We start from the raw sequence: 17,357 nt of genomic DNA on the forward strand, positions 1-17,357 counted from the left end.
TTCCCTGAAACCAGACTATCTAATTTGATTTGATGTGTGCCTGCGTGTGTGTGTGTGTGTGTGTGTGTGTGTGTGTGTGTGTGTGTGTGTGTGTGTGTGTGTGTGTGTGTGTGTGTGTGTGTGTGTGTGTGTGTGTGTGTGTGTGTGTGTGTGTGTGTGTGTGTGTGTGTGTCTCGTCAGGTCTATGGAAATGCAGGATCTAGCCAGTCCGCACAGCCGAGTAAGTGGAAGCAGTGAATCTCCTAATGGTCCCAACCTTGACAACTCACACATCGGTAACAATTCCATGACACCCAATGGCACTGAAGGTATGTGTGCAGTGCTGTTGTGCGTACATTTAGCTTTCTCTCTTTTAATGCTTGCTAAAGTTCCTAAAATAACTGAAAATTGTGACAGTAAACCTAAAAGGATTTTATCACAGTATCGATGCTTTACAGCAATAAAGCCAGCGTGAGTGTTGAACTGATATTTAGATGTTTTTTAGGATATATTATCAAAACTTTTGCTGTAATATAGTATTAACCAGATCCTAAAATGGGGCGTGGATTCATTTGACATTTGCTGGTTCTCAGCCTTAACACAGTTCAGTACCTGTGTTGGTCGTTTTCTCGTGACTATTAGCTGTTTATTTAAGCACCCATGTAATTATTCAAAGCCCACAAATGGAAATGATGGCACTTTGCATGTGGTTTCTACTCTACATAGTTATAGTCACTCAGGCGATTCACCTGTGCTTCAAATCTGAGCCTTTGTTTAGTGAAGAAGTCATGCCCAAATCATAAAACATTGTCAGATAAGCTTTAGAATGGACTTTGCTTCAAGTATATTTTTTTTATTTATTATTTTTGTTTGTTTGTTCATGACACACAGGACCCGTAGTCGTGATGTAGACTGTCATGTGTCCCTTTGCCATTCTGTCTTTCCCATAGGTGATAACATCACAATGCTTACCACTGCAGACTGGTTGTTAGGTTCAAACTCACAGTCCGCTGCAGGTTTGTCTACTGTTGGTGACAATGAAAGGACAATACTTGGTGTTTTGTTTTTTTTTGTTTGTTTGTTTCAACTCAACCGAAAGCACTCATTGTAATTTTGAACCATCTGCTTGACTGGTGAAGAAATTTGTTTTCTTTAAAATCTCCCCTTAAAATTATATTACTATTTACCAGCTGCAAAGTTATAAAATCGCCTCAACTATTGTGCCTTTCATTCAGAAACTCTGGTATTTGTTGTTATTTTTTGTGGTATTCTGTTTCAAGCATGGTTTGACACAGACTTGAGTTCATTGTTAGTGATTGGTCGTACTGTGAACTTGCATATAAGCATTGTAATTTTTAATTTTTTAATTTGGTTGTTCCATGCTGATTTCCTGAATACAGTGGTTATTGTGTGCTCTGTGACCTGAGTGCTAGTTTATGCATGCATTTACCACTATTTTTCATCAGTGTGCTGTTGAAAAGAACTACCCTTTGTCAGCATATGTTCGTGCACTGAGCAAGCATAGTGGAAACATGTAAAACATGACAGCAAATGGCTTCTTCAACCATGAGGGATTCCACTGAGCATGACTCCTTTGCCCACATTGTCAATTTGTTTTGCCAAAAAAGGAAGAAAAAAATCCTTCAGCCCGCCTGAAGTGAAATGGATAGATTTCAAAGATTCCTGAGCTGTCAGATAGCTGTGAAATTGTCTTTGCAAATCTATTGCTGAGCTGTATAATAGCGTCAAGGTCGAACAGCGTTCCCCACCCTCTTAAAAAGATTTTGTACACCATATATTTCCTTGACATTTCAGTCGTACTTGCGTATCGCTTTTTATCAGCAAATTTAATGCACATCTACTGCACTTATTTCCATTCATCCCACATCTAAGTACTGATATGTCAGGTTATTTTCTTTAAATTAATAATAGAAAGCTTTAGTATTTTACATTTACTAGAATCCACTCTCATATGAAAGTTTAATTCATGGTTCTTTTTTAAGTAGATAAAAAACTTTCCTCTTTTAGTTTTGATCTTTTCTATTTTGTCAGTCTGAAAGATAAATAACAAGAGATCAAAAGAAAACCTAGCTTAGGAGATTCGCTACCAAACATATTTAGACAATTCAGTAATACATATACATAGGACTACTGCAAATGTATTGTGCATTTAAATTAGCTGATCTTATTTTACATGCAATACACTTATTAAATGTTATTTTATTTCCCCCCAAATTTTTTTTGTTTAAAAAATGTGGAAGCCTAATGTAGTGAGACAAGATTTTCCTTTTTTCCTGACATTGATTTGGTGCTCTCGCTGAGAATGTGTCTTCTTTGTTTGCAGTTAAAACAGAACCAATGAGCAGCACCGAAATCGCCACCTCAGTAGCAGACACCTCTCTAGATAGCTTCTCAGGATCAGGTGAGACCTTTTGGTGTGTGTAAATGTGTGTGAATGTGTGTCCGACTGCCTCTCTCTCATACACACAGCAGATGAGCATAGAGATGACTGACTGATAAGCCGGAACCCGGGAAGTGTCCCTTCAGCTAAAACTGCATTACAATGTGTGTTTTTGTGTGGTAGTGTGTTTAAGAACAAGGGGATCTACCTCAACTGTCAGCATATATATATGCTGTGCTTGCTTGCACCTGTGTGTGTGTGTGTCCTCACTCCACTGGTTCCCATGTCAGTGAGGACTGAATTATGACCTGTAATGCACTGAGCTTGTCTGTCCGGTGGAGTGACACGCTGTCCCAGTGGCCCTCGATCTCCACGGGCTGTTACCCAATCGGCCTATCAGAGCCAGGCTTTTCACACCTTCCTTTCAGCAAGGAAGCATCTCACTCTCACACACACACACACACTCTTTCTAACATAAACACATTGTTAAATAAAACAAAGGCCGCAGAGTATGATAAGCATTGTTGGAACTATAATAGGAATTATAACTATTTAAAATTTGGGGGGTTTATTTTTCCACCATCTGCAGGAAATCTTTGCTGTAAACATTTGTTAATAGCACTACATGCAGCTGTACATGGTATTAACCTGCTGCTAATTTGCCTTTATTTCCTAAGCTGTTTGACTAAATGCTTGATACTATACGCTCGGAGCACATAAATCACGGCATGACTTTTGTCTCTGACAGTATTAATGAAATTTAGTAATCTTATACCCCATATCCTCCGTGGGGGAAACCCAAAGCGCTCTTCAGAAGAGCAAGTTTTGTCCAGTGGCAGGTGCTACTGATGTGGGAAAAGTGTTCAATATTAATAACGTGTGTGAGGGGTTTGGGCATACAGTTACATACAGTTAGCGCCCCCCGCAACCAAATCCCTTATTTTACATGTCACGACCGATTAGACAGATGTTTTAAAACTGCGTCTCCGGTACAGTTAAATGCCGAGACTGAGATTGTTGCTTCCCTGAATTGTTGTGGTTTTAAACTAACTGTGAATTATTTTGTCAAGCTTAATAGATTTTAATTTATACAGCCATCTCTTGCATTTTATTAGCTTATTTTGATTTCATTCAATATGACTAATTTGGGGGTTTTTTTAACATTTAAAGTTTAAATTTGCAAAACAGCATTCAAGGTAGCTCTTCCACTCTCAAATTTAATTTCTTTTTAAAGATTTTCTTTCTATTTAGAATTATTTACCAGAGTCCTGTTAGTAAATTTATATTTTCCTGTTAACGTACACGTGCTCTGTGGGTTGACATGTGTGCACATGCACACACGCATCAGCAACAGTAACCGGGAAGATTTTCTACAAATAATCAAATTATAGATATTAAACGTACTTTTGTGACTGTTGTCATTTGACAAGCTGGAAAAATGAACCCTGTGCTGTGAATGTGTCAGAATGCAAAGCAGCCAAGTACATTTTGAGTTGTTCGACTTAAAACCGCACTAGCTAGTTTAATTCTCAGTTTAATCTGAGCTTGCTAGCAGCTTTGTGTTAAAGTTGCCTGTCTTATCTAAAGTAGGGCTTTGTGTTGATCAAAAGGCATATTTAAAAATCAGTATTTCTGTGATTTACCATGAATAGCAGGCGGATGCTTAAAAAAATGTTTCCGTCTCAGGTGCAAAGTTGGGAAATAAACTATCTACCTATCACCTAGCCTCACCTGCACAGTTTGACTGAAGATAGGGTTGATCTGTGAGGCGGCTTTGGGAGAAACCCTCTAACACTATATAGGAAAATGGAGTGAGACAGCTGATATTGCACAATTTTACATACCCCACAGCTATAATTAGTGTAGTAATTTCAGAACTAATTTTACAAGTGAAGGCATATTATAGTTATTCTGATGAAGGCAGGGAATTGTAGAAATATATACATTGTTGAAGATGGATGGAGTGAGTTTGAACATCCCCTGATTATTGCACAGAGAGCCAGAGCCTCATACAGTATGACTGACAAAGGCAATCTTGTGTTAAATAATTTTTTCTGCACTCAAAATAAAAAAAACTTGTAGATTTGTTTGTATTTCAACCTTAAGAGCACCGGTGAAGCATATACTCATCAGTGATGAAACGAGTAGCACTTCTTAGCTCCAATCAGTGACGTCACTTCAGATATGGCTGTGGCTAGAAAGACCCAAAGCATCTAAAGCCACAAGCCGAGACTGAGTCAGGCCATCGTGTGTGTGTTTATATCAGTGGTTGTCATAGCGGCTCAGAAGTATCTCAGAGATACGTGGGTCAGCAGGAGGACCTGATGTTTTTACCTGATTATTTTGCTTCATTCTTGCTCTCCGGTTTTCAACCTTAAATAAGGTTACCAAAATAAATAGAGTAATGCAATGTAATTACTGTTTCCTTGGAATCCAGAAGTTCTGTTGGCAAAAGATAATATTTACCTTATTTCTTAATGTTTAAATATGTGCTTGCCTCTTTTCTTTTTAACTCTCCTCAGCTATTGGAACCAGTGGCTTCAGCCCAAGACAAACGCACCAGTTCTCTCCACAGATTTACCCTTCCAAGTAAGGTTTCTTTTATTTTTCTGTAAAAAAAATAAGCAGCATCCAACTTCATTTCGTTCTTTAATTAGATCCTTCTGCTAGATGGGGGTTTTCTGACTGGCTTTGTTTGCATGGGTGTCTGTAGCCAGCGCACTCTGAAATCTGTTGTAATTATTATCTTGCAAAAATTTCCTTTGCCATTTATTGTTCTTTCACTATGTATATGAGCTTTGCTATGCTGTCTATCTTACAGCTTGGCTGGGTGTTTAGAACGAAGTAGCTCAATCACAAGGAATTTGTCAGTTAGCAAAGTTTGTGTTATGGTTTTGGGGGTAAAACACGGGCCTCACTTTTCCTGCCTTCCTTTTCTCACTCTAGTTTCTTGTTTCTTTTCCCAAATAGCAGAACATATCCGCATATTCTTCCTACCCCTTCATCCCAAAATATGGCTGCGTATGGACAGGCGCAGTACACCACAGGAATGCAGCAGGCCGCAGCTTATGCTAGCTACCCCCAGCCTGGCCAGCCCTATGGCATACCAGCTTATGGTAAGATTAACACAAATGATTGCCTCCTCTTGCTAGAAAGAGTCTGTTAATAATGTCAGAGTTCTTGAAACTGTATTAACCCAAAGACTTGGAAATGCACGACTAATTTTTTTTTCTTCATGAAGTTTAGGAAAAGTACCTTGCTCATGTTCCCAGAATTCCTCCTGTACACCAAAACCAAGAGAGATGCTGAGTTGTTGTTTAGTGCCTGCATATTCTCTTGCAGTGCAATAGAAGAGAATTTGCTTATGAAGCTGTTCAGATAGATCAGAAAGATTACTGATATAAATCTGAAAACAAGAACTGGTTTCCTCTGGCATTGCAAGAGAAGCATAGAGTACATCGCTTACTGTAGACTTTATTTGTCCTAAGTCTTTGGAGTGTTTTGACCCCAGAAGACTCTCCAATATGTGGAGGAATTTACACTGTTTATTTGAATGAAGTCCTGCAATCTGCCGTCGCTTAGAGACTACATTGTGACTGACTCAGCCAAAACAGTGGTCAGGGTAGCTCGCAAACACGGGCATAATGTTTTGTTACTTGTGCATCTTTTCATGTGACCTATGCTAAATGATAATAACAGTTATTAATAATATCATAAAATAAAACAAGCCTAATCCAAACATGCGTTTTGGTTTTCGAGCAAAGTAGTGTGCTGTTGTGCGGAGTGATGGAACTCAGCGCAAGATAAAATTTCCAAACAACAAATGATGAAAATCAGTAACAGATAATCACCAGTCATCCACTGTGATTAGTGTATTATGCTAACAGACAGAGGTGGTGTCCCTTTGCTGTCCAGTGTAATTTAAAACTGTGTTGACTGTTGTCTGTGCATCAAACCGATCTGGTGTCACTAACTGATTTAGGTCCATTGTGGGCAGGCATAAAGACGGAGGGGGGTCTGAGTCAGTCCCAATCCCCGGGACAGACAGGCTTCCTAAGCTACAGCTCTGGCTTCACAACACCACAGACAGGACAGGCCCCCTACAGCTACCAGATGCAGGGTGAGGACATCATTGTGAATTCTTTGCTTTTTCTCCCAATTTTTCAGAAGTTTGACTTTGTGCGTTAGAAAACACGCCACAAGATGAAATACATTTTACTTAAACCCAACGGCATATGAAATAGATGGCAAACAATTTTTTTTTTTTTTTTTGCTGTTTCTTTAGTGAGTCTCTTTTTGGATGTAATGCACAAAATCCTGTCTTTATTTTCAGCCCTTCCAAATAAGGAATAAATTAGAAAAATAGCTCTCTGATGATGATTTATCTACATGCAGAGGAAGACTTATTCACAGCACAGCCCTCGCCCTCACCCTTGATAGTGGTTGCAACCCAGCGGTGTTATGTGCAGCCACAACGGCCGCCTTCCTTTCCTCTCCTCTCTTAAAAGAATCAACACAGATGGAAAAATGGCAAGCACTTAGGAGGCACCAGCCATGTCGCTCCCCAGCCTTTGTTTTTTCTCTCCCTGTGATCATATTTTCATTTGTTTAAGAACTGAGAACACAGAGATTTATGCCCTTGAAACCGATTAAGATGAGTTGTGCACCCTACACTCCCCCTTTTTGTGCTCTTTCTCTCCAGTCATACAGTTTAAATGTAGATCAGGCCTAATGCCCAGTGGAGTGTATCTGTTACACTCTTTCTGCTTCTCTCTGGTTCAGAAAGCCTCTGCACCGGGCAAGCTAGTTGCTAGTGCAGTCTTTGTATTCTCTCCTGTAATATCTAAAGTGTGACAGTTGAAATATCTCCACATGTTGCTGAAAAGCCCCCAGAGCATCTCACAATAAATAACACCAGCTCAGCAGCAGATGTGGCAGGGGAAGCCTCTCTTCCACGCCTCTTAACCAAATACAGTTGGCCACATTCAGAGATTTTGGAGCACACTTCACACCTGAAAAAAGGAGAGGCAGAGAGAGAAAGACGGGAACAAAAGTCAGAGCATGTGCGGCAGAGTGCACAAGCTGCTATCCTGCCCTTAGTGGTTTAACTCATGATGACAGTATTATGTTCCCATTCATCTTCTAAGTATTATGCTCTTACTCTGTCTTTCTTTTAACCTCCGTCTATCTCAGCCTCTCCCTCACTCTCTTCAGCTATCTCTGCCTATCTTTTCCCCCATGTTAGCGTTAAGTGCGTTAGTAATTGACAGCCATGTAAGATGACAGATTGACCACTATTCTGGCCCTGGGTTCTCTAACTGTGGCTCTGGCCCTCCGCCACACCATCATCATTACTCTCTCCGGCCTATTGATCTGCCTGGGCAATGTGCCTCAGGCCCGAGTGTCCCAACCAAAGACTCCTTTTCCACATCTGATACTCCCCTTTCTTTCAGTGTCGCTGCCACCAGCCTGTGGCCAGCTGTCAAGGCAGAGGACGATTAGATTAATGTTTTTTGCTCTTTGCTTTCATCTCTGATGCGATGGAGCTTTGTGTGGTTGCTAAAGTCAAGGCACCAAATCATAAAGTGGACACTTGGGGCACTTTAGGGCATTTCAGGGAATATGGCGAAAAATATTAGAGGCGCGTAAACAGACAGAGACATTGTTTTTATTGTGGCGCTGAGCAGATGCTAATTAGGTGAATAATTGGGTTCCAGCATTCTGTCCCAATGGTAGTGCAAGCTGGAGAAGCTGAAGCCTTGGTTGCCTTTTAAAAGGAGAGCCCCATCTGGACTTGATAGGCTATTCCCAAGTGGGGCATACAAACTTCTGCTACAAATATTGTGCACTGATGATAGACATAGCCCATGGCAAGGGGACTGATCAAGCAAAGCAAATGGACTTCCAATTGTGGAGCCAGAAGGCAGGAGGGAAGGAGGAGAGGAGGGAGGGATGATGTCTGGTCCTGAGTGAGTGAACTAACTGGAGCAGGACAGGGGGAGGGAGAGAAAACATGCCCCCCGGGGAACCACAAGGCCCTTTCTTTCTCCCCCTGCTATAACCAGCACCACCACTCCAAACAGCATGGGCTCATTCTCACCGGGCTAGCGGGGGGTCCCCTCAGCTTTTATGTGGCTTCTTGTTCTTCACAGAGCAACCCTCAAACCTGCCAGCGAGAGCTTTTATGACTGTTTGAACTGTGCATTAGGCTAATTTGTTGTTCTTTGCGGCCCTTGCTCCTTATTTTTGTCTTATTGTTCAATTGAACCTTCGCAGTATGTTGAACTTTCTTCAGCGAATACAGGAAAGTTTTACGTATCTCCTTCCCCTTAAAATATTAAACAAGAAAAGAAAGAGCAGCGCTGATAATTACCAGGATGTAAAACATGCTGGAGGTAAAAACTGCACAAGCTGCACAAATAATTATTCAATTCTGGTAATTTAAAGGTATTTCTTTTATCTTTTAGCCACTATGCTGCAAGTGTAGCTAACTGACAAGTCAAAACTCAATGTCTTCATGCTGCTTTCGATGCACTGCCTTATCACCCCCGCACCCAAAAAAAAAGACACACGCACAAAACACACATACACACTCCCCTCCACCCACACAGAAAAACTTCCCTAATCATTCCCCCCTTTCTGAAAGCTGCTTCATGTTTGTCACGGTGTGGGAGGGCCCTCCTGATGGGGCCAATGACCATAGGATGAAAGGAACTCCCTCTGTTTGTGTCTGACAACAAAGGTGTAATTACGTCCTCATTTAGGAACAGTAAATCTATCTCCTGCCTCGTTTTCACTGAAGCTGTGGGATACTTTCTTGGCCATGGTAGGATGACTACGGTTATAAGTAAAGAAGTTGTTTAAAGAATACGATGGCGGCACCCTTTTTATGTCCCCTACGGCTATGTGGACAAACATAGCCGCTGCTTTTGTATGGACAGAAATGAGTAACTAAGCCCACTGTTTTTTGGGCTCAGTGTTTTTTAACAGTTTATTTGGAATGAAATAATTAAAATTGAATCATCTGTCACTGAGTAGAGAGAGTGACCAGAACTGACCAAAAACCCTTGATTTTTAGTTTTGTTTATTTTAATGTGTGCATTACACTATTGGCAGAATAATTTGCTTATACTAAACTCCACAAGTAATCATTTCTTAATTGCAGTCATTATTTTGGATCACAATGAATTACACTTGAGTTGATGAGAAATCTGCACATAAAAGTCACATCAACACATCGTGGCCCCTACTCACAGCTTTTCCAATGAGTATTTTGCAATTAAACTTTGCTCAAAGTCATTTGCTCAAATGGGAATCCCCTTCACTACATCTTTGTAATGGATAAACTAGTTTTATTTACTTGACCAGTTTGCAGTCATTGTTTGTGATTATATAAATATTTGAGTTCAGTTTAATGCCGTTAAGCCTTGGGCAATAAAATCTGGCAAATTCTCTTTCTTTTTTTTTCTTTCTTTTTTTTTTCTTTCTTTTTTTACGGTTTGAAGTAACATTTATATATTAATTCGTGGATCGAAGTATACAAATGAAGACAGATTTTTATGTAAATTATTCAGTTCTTTGAAACTCCACAATAACTGTTATCTCAAGAATTAGGATCTGGTTTCTCTACCAGTGTATGACCCCTTTAAGCTGTCCCTCCTGCTGTTCTCTGGCTTGACATGACAGTACAGGTGGATGGCCACTGAGGAGAGATGTTGTGTCCCAGAGGGCAGCTGCTGCTGTCCTATGCTACAAATCATAGCATGTATGATATTAGAGCATTAGATACTATCGACCCTTTTGAGTGATTTAATTACCCAGAAGAACCATACTTTGAACGAGAAGCATACATATTCATCAGGGCTGGATTTCAGTAGCACACCATGCCAGAGCTGCTCACCCTAACTTCAACCCTCTTTTCATATACGTCTCTGTCACTATACCCCCACCCCCCCCCACCTCCTACTCATGTCCCGTCCAGAGTGCATCCACCGTTTCCACCCCCTTTACTCAACACCACCCTTCGGTAACTCGCACACAACAGTCTCTTGTGTTCTTCACATTGTGCGGGCTTGGAAGCAGGTTTTGCCCCCCCAGCTCTGCACTGTCATTCATCAGGCCTGATCCAATCACAGATAAGGGAGGAAGAGCAGAAAGATAAGGCCACTGTTTGGAGCTCTCCCTGAGGCCTCCCTCTGTTCACCTACTCAAATAGTTGTTTCAAGATGAATCTTTTTCCCCCCTCCTAACAATGCACCATTTTATTTCTGTCGCTGCATCGAGTTTTACACTACTGCAGATTCAATTTTGTCTTTTGATGTACCATAACTTAAAGTTCCAATGTTTTTCTCCCCATAGGTGGGACTTTCACAACAACGTCAGGATTATACACAGGAAATAACTCCCTGACAAACTCAACTGGCTTCAACAGCACGCAACAGGTAGCTGCGGATTTCCCCCTTATCTCCTTATTCCTCTAATCTGGTATCAATTTGCAGCTATCATTTTATACTTGAGGTTTGAACTGCAAGCTCAGATCTTGGAAATCTTCATGAAACATGCGTACTCAATATGCTACATTTCACCCATGACACATTCAGACATAAATCATTCACAATGTCAAAAGCTTTGTACACAGGCTTATCTACCGTACCTCCTCCAACACATGTATATTATGCCACAGAGGAAAGGAGGAGGGGAAAAAACAAGACAGATCGTTGTCCAGATGTAAGACAGAACAGAACATGTGTTTGCATTTATTTTTTGGAATCTGCACTGTAAAGTAGCAACACTGGTGCAGGGCATTTCTCAGATTACCCTGCCAAACCACCTAGTTATTTTCTTCAATTCTGCTACCTTTTGTCTTTCTGTCTGCCTCTGTGTTTTGATCTAAATCTTCCCTCTAACATCCCATTGAACTTATCATTCCATTTGACTCTTTTTTTATGTATCCCTGCTCAGACATGCACTTCTTCTCTGAACATGTTGACTTTATGTCTGAGTGAGCACCCTGGTAATACTTATGTAAAAGTCACAATGGCAGTATTATGACGTTGGTCCTAGTAAGGCTAATATATCTCCATTTGCATTTGCAGACAAGCAAACATAGGATCGTGACCCATTGTCTGGAAAGCAGCTTAGAAATAAGTCCAGCCTTTTGCACGCTTGGAACTGGGCAGGCTTTTGGACAGAAACATAAGAAAAGGGAATTTAAGAAAAGGATTCCCTAAAAGTCATGAACTAGCCATGGAGATGATAATGTTAAACGAGATGCAGTGAACTTAGAACAAATTCTTCAAAGAAATTTTGAAGCTGATGTCTCTTTTAACTCTGTCATCTCCATTACCACAGCACCATCGCCACAAACCATGAACAGACACCCCAGTGCTGTCCAGTTTTGAGTGTATGACATCATGTGTGTAACGTCTCTTTTCATCACTATCGGGAAGATGTCTGAATGAAACCTTGAGGAACACTGACACACAAGTGACCTACAGAGTTGTGTCAAATTAAAGGAAAAAGCTGAACACTTACCCCTTACAATGCTCTTAGAGGGAAAAGTACAATAGGGGTTACTAAAAAGTTGTTCTAAGTGATCATCTGTATCCTGAAATGAAAATCATGAGTGTTCTTCCCCAGAAAGAAAAATCTTTTAGCTGAATGTTGATCTCTTCCGCCAGTAAAGTTTAGACTCTTGTAGAATTAATATTAAGGTGTATTCAAGCTGTTTTGGCTGCAATTTATTCCCTTACATGTGTTTGACTAAATGAAATGGCATCACTTTAATCAACTAATTAAAAGTGATCAACTTCTTCAATTTACCCTACTTACTCCACAGGACTACCCAAGTTATCCAGCCTTCGGCCAGGGCCAGTATGCTCAGTATTATAACAGCTCACCCTACACTTCACCCTACATGACAAGTAACAACACCAGCCCCAGCACGCCCTCAACCACCACTACCTACACCCTCCAGGAACCACCCGCTGGCATCACCAGCCAAGCCCTCACAGACAACCCTGCAGGTAGGAATTAAACCTCAGCTAGACCTGCCTTGTATAACCTGAATATCACGAGTTTGATTCTGGTAAGAGGCCTCTTGGAATTTGCTCTCCATAGCAGAGAAAATGTTCACTTCTACCACATAAGAACAGGACAGTTTGAGCCACTACATCTAGTGGTGAGATAGAACAGAAATCAGATGTAAGATTTTCCATAATTTCATGTGACATTAATGCATCATCTTGCAACTGAGATTGTATATATTATAAGCCACTCAGAATTTTATGACTGCATTTGAAATTGTCATCATTCACACTGAAGACAGCTGGCTTTAACTAAATATAATTTCATACTTCCATCATTCAATTTAGATAAATGACATTTTAGCTATTTCCAGTTGACATGCACTCCATTACCTCTTGTTTATTAAATCAGTATGGCGCACAGTAGCTTTTATTATTTGTTCTGCATCTGATTTATGACATGCTTGTTACCTGCAGTCTTATAAGTTATGTCTCCTGCAGGATGCTGTCTGTCCTCCATCAAGACAAATGGTCCCTTTAAACATCTTTTCTAAAAGCAAATAGAAGCTCGTCTTCGGTGCGCTCTTTTAATACTCCCCTTCCTCCTTCTTTCCTTCCTTTCAGGAGAGTACAGTACCATCCACAGTCCATCAACCCCCATTAAAGATTCAGATTCAGATCGATTGCGCCGAGCCTCGGATGGAAAGTCACGTGGCCGTGGAAGAAGGAACAACAACCCATCACCGCCGCCCGACTCTGACCTTGAGGTAGGGTGAACCCGCTACCTTGGCGACAGACAGCCTCGCCCTGTCTGAGACACATGGACACTAATCCACTTACTATATGGCTGCCACACCAACTTTAACACTTGATGGGCATTAATACTTAAAGACGTGATTCCTTAACTATAAATGCATTATTAATGCATTGTGGAATATATGAGTCATCACTAAACGCATATCATCTATAAAGGGCTTCGTATATCGTGTAAATAAACAATAAGGCATGTGATTAAGTGAGTCATCACTGATGAGAGACATACATGACTACATATATACCGCTCACTGAAGGCTGCTCACTAGCTGTTGCTTAAAGTGGTGTTATTGCCCACTTTGATAGTGACCATGTGTCAAAACAAACTTGCTGTAATTTCGAGGACTCTTCATTAATATGTTATTCATTTGACTGAGGATAATAGCAGCCATTAAAGACACTGACATCATGGCATGTTAACATATCTAGTTAATTAGTTTGTCACTATTGATTACTCTAATGTAAAGGGCATGGGGTGGAAAGTGTGTAGTGGGGTGATGAGAGAAGTGTTGCGGTGACCAACCCAAGCAAATGGATCCTGGTCCCTGTGGCACACGAATACGCTCCTGGCCTATTGACCAGGAGGATCACCTTGCAGCCCTACAGAGTGCACCATTGATTTTGCCTCTTTTTTTTCTCTGTTTTTCTTTGTTTCTTTCTCCCCCACCTCTGCCCCCCATCTCTCCAGCGAGTTTTCATCTGGGACCTAGATGAAACAATCATCATTTTCCATTCCTTGCTTACGGGTTCTTATGCCAACAGATACGGACGGGTGAGTGACATCAGACTCTGGCAGTAGCCATTCACTTTATCAGCAAAATGCATAAATATTAAAAGGAGGGGGGAGAGGATAGATTTCACTTTGCTCTAACCCCACAGTGAGACGATAGAGCAGAACTCAATGTATAGATAATTGCTTCGTCTTCTTTTTTTAAATGAGTCCAATCGGATCTGACAAAAACCCGACTACTCTTTGCAGCTGTTGGGGCTCTGCATGGCCCGTCCAGGCCCGGCTGTAGGGGCTCACAACAGTTGCACTCTGGATGTCTATTGACACATCTTGAGTGTTCTTTTCTCCTTCAGAAATGCCACATTGTTAGTTTAATTAAGTGCTTCTCAATCCATCCTTTTCAGGCAGGGATCTCCCTGGAGACCCTGGCAGGAGAGTGAGTCCACTAAATACAGCCCAGCCAGAACTCAAACTAGAGCTTAGAAATTCTGCCAAACCTGGCTTAATTAAGACTCAACAAATATATATGTATTAACAAACATATATTTTTATTATTATATTTTTATTATTATAGCAAAAGGTCATTTCTATCCCATGTAACTTTGTGCGCTCATGAAATGGAGAGTTTACTTTTCCAGGCTTTTCTATTTGTTGTTTCATGTAAATTGCTTCTCTAAATTTAAACCTTCAAAACAAATAATTTGGGAAATAAGCCAGAATGCTTTTCTCATGGTTATATTGAGGTCATAGGTTCCTTTAAAGCACATCATCCTGTCTGTTTTTCCCCTTCTAGATATAAAAACTTACTTCAATATGAAATTCATAAACTGATATGCATTTTATTTTATTTGTTTTAGAGCAGTGGGGTTTTTTTTTTAAATCACCACATGTTTTGGCAAGTTGAAAATGACATATTACTCCTCCTATGTCAGAGAGCTTAGCGTCTGCGGCCCATGCTCTGTGCCTTTGTTCTGGTATGAGGGGGTGTTTGATGGGGGTAGTGTTTTGTTTTGGGGGTGAAAGAGGGCTGCCCCACGACCCTTTACTGTTTATTTACTTTATTCCCAGCCCTGCCTGCTGCGTAAAGAGAGAGCTAAAGCTTAGGGAGCTGTGGCTCCGTCATGAGGGTCTCTTGCACCATGCACACACATAATCACACATAGGGTCTCCAGTGTGCTCCTCTGAAACTCCATAATGGCCCGTTCCATCAGAGCTCGTATAGGATGCGACAGCTAACTAGAGCCACTCACTCTGGATTTTTTCATTTGTTCTCTGTTTTTCTTCCTCTCTGCCCATTTTACTCACTTTGTAACCCATTTTTTTTGTCCCTCTGCCATGCCCTTATCTGAAATACAGATCTATAAACTCCCTTAGAAAAGAAAGTTAAGACTAACAACCAACACAACCATTCCACCCCCTTCTCCTCCTTTCTGGCTTTCATTGATGCCAGGCATAAACAAAAAAGATACAAAACAGTTTTCCCTCCTAGCTGCTCTAAACTTGCTATAAATAGATGTGTATCTGAGTGAGTGCACATCCACACTTTCGCTCACTCACTGTGACCTCCCACCCGCGCTCTCTCTGACTTTTTTTTTCTCTCCCTCTCTCTCTCTCCCTCATACACATAAACACACTGCTGTTCTTATCAGCTCTTTTAATTGGCATCAAGGCAGCTCACCCCCATAAAGCTGATGGCTAAGGCCAGCTGTGCTGGTACTGGGCTGGCCAGAGCTAGAGCTTAAAGTGGGTGGGGATGGGGGTTGTTATTGGTAAGGGGCTTGAGGGTGGAGGGGGAGGCTTGGCGTCCCCCTAAAGGCACTGACATCTCAGGACAGGTGGTGCTGGAGCAGTGACAGCAGCAGCACTTTGGCCTTCTGGCCTGCTTGTATTCTTAACTCCCTCACTGACTGATTGTTTAGATTTAATTGGAAAGGATTCACTTGTGCAGAAAAGGCAGCCTTTTCCCACCAAACCAGTCCATAAGAGTGAATCACCTAACAGTGCCAGAGGTTGGGAAGAGGGAGCTGGTAGCCATTTTCATGTGGGAGGCTAATTATTTTTGATGAATTCTTACTGAAAGATTGATTCAAACTGGGAGGTTGAGAGGAAGGAGAAAGCCTCTAGAAGTGGGGATTGAGCTCTACTTGTGTGGTTTGTACTCTGTCATTTTAGAGAAAACATAAGCATTGTGGGGTGTGACAGCTAATCACTGGAAAGCTCAGGTGTGTCTTTAGGTGGTTTAACTCTGTAATCCCTGCTTCTGGTCCTGCCTGGCTTGTCTCTAATACAGGTCTCACCCAGCTGCAGGAAAACCTCCTCCTCCACAGGAAGCTTTTGTCTTGACTTCGTCCTTTGCTTGCTGAGGACATTTTGCTGATTTGAGACTTAAAATAAAAGGCATTCAATATCTATGAAAACAAACAAGCACAAAAAAAGAATGTAAACATATCTCTCAAGTTAGTTAATTAATAGTAATATTAATATATATGAAACCCCAAAACTAAAACAACAACAAACAATGGACAATTTTATAATCATGAGAAGTGTCATTACAATTACAGTCATTAGGGTTTGTAATTTTTTAGATGTTCATGTGAGAATCCACTGATGACATTTTGCCTATACGTTAACTTTTTAAAAGGAAAACTGCACACATTGTCACAGGCTCATTAACTATTTACAGTGTTGTTCACTCCTCTCTTGGTATTATCTTACAGACAGTGCAGCCATATCACCATTGCAGCACGTGTCACATTACTGACAGAGATCACGATTTAAGGAGGAATTTGTAGTTGTGCCCGATATAGGGATTGATATAATGGTTGTATTATTTTGCAGTTTTAATTTTGAACACACAGAGTGACTGTCAGATAACTAAAGAAACTTTACAGGGAATCGTATTTTATCATGTAGAGAGCAATCAGATGATGCATCAGGACAACTATGTGGAGAATGGGCTATTTACGATGAGGCTGTGACCCCGGCTCTTCCATTTAACTGCCCCTCCCAAGAAGAGGCATGGTTTTACTCCGTTCATTCTGTCTGTCTGTGGCATTTCTGATGACTATTCTGGTCCCTTTCAGAGGGTCGTAAACAGAGGCTGAAACTTTCAGGTGCGCCTAATGTCTTCTATTATGGGAATACCTTGCTGTAGAATTTAAAGGGATTTCTGTGTTAATTGACAGACTTGCAGGGAACTTCATTATTTACTGTTCTGCATTGCTTCATCTGCTTCTTCAAACATACAGTATACACACACACACACTTGCGATTCAGAATGATGTGGTTTGATTTAATTAGTTTTGTCTGTTTTCTTTAGGACCCGCCAACATCTGTATCGTTAGGCCTTAGGATGGAAGAAATGATCTTCAACTTGGCCGACACGCACTTATTCTTTAACGACTTAGAG

At 40.9% G+C, this 17,357-nt stretch overlaps 1 protein-coding gene across 6 annotated transcripts in view; it reads left to right on the plus strand.

Annotated features, from left to right (window-relative positions):
• eya1 (EYA transcriptional coactivator and phosphatase 1) overlaps positions 1–17,357 on the plus strand; it is a 63,323-nt gene that overhangs the window by 30,613 nt on the left and 15,353 nt on the right. For 2 of the 6 annotated variants that reach the window (XM_031750072.2, XM_039617776.1), the window contains exons 2-12: positions 181–308; positions 930–995; positions 2,324–2,401; positions 4,903–4,969; positions 5,351–5,496; positions 6,378–6,500; positions 10,739–10,821; positions 12,219–12,405; positions 13,030–13,172; positions 13,907–13,990; positions 17,268–17,357. In XM_031750072.2, the coding sequence (XP_031605932.1) occupies positions 185–308; positions 930–995; positions 2,324–2,401; positions 4,903–4,969; positions 5,351–5,496; positions 6,378–6,500; positions 10,739–10,821; positions 12,219–12,405; positions 13,030–13,172; positions 13,907–13,990; positions 17,268–17,357 (1,191 nt within the window). In that variant the 5' untranslated portion in view covers positions 181–184. The remainder of the gene's footprint in view (positions 1–180; positions 309–929; positions 996–2,323; positions 2,402–4,902; positions 4,970–5,350; positions 5,497–6,377; positions 6,501–10,738; positions 10,822–12,218; positions 12,406–13,029; positions 13,173–13,906; positions 13,991–17,267) is intronic. The other 4 variants (XM_039617777.1, XM_039617779.1, XM_039617778.1 and 1 more) reach the window with 4 other exon arrangements.

This window comes from Oreochromis aureus, linkage group 9, assembly GCF_013358895.1.
Source record: "Oreochromis aureus strain Israel breed Guangdong linkage group 9, ZZ_aureus, whole genome shotgun sequence".
In the NCBI taxonomy this organism is placed as follows: domain Eukaryota; kingdom Metazoa; phylum Chordata; class Actinopteri; order Cichliformes; family Cichlidae; genus Oreochromis; species Oreochromis aureus.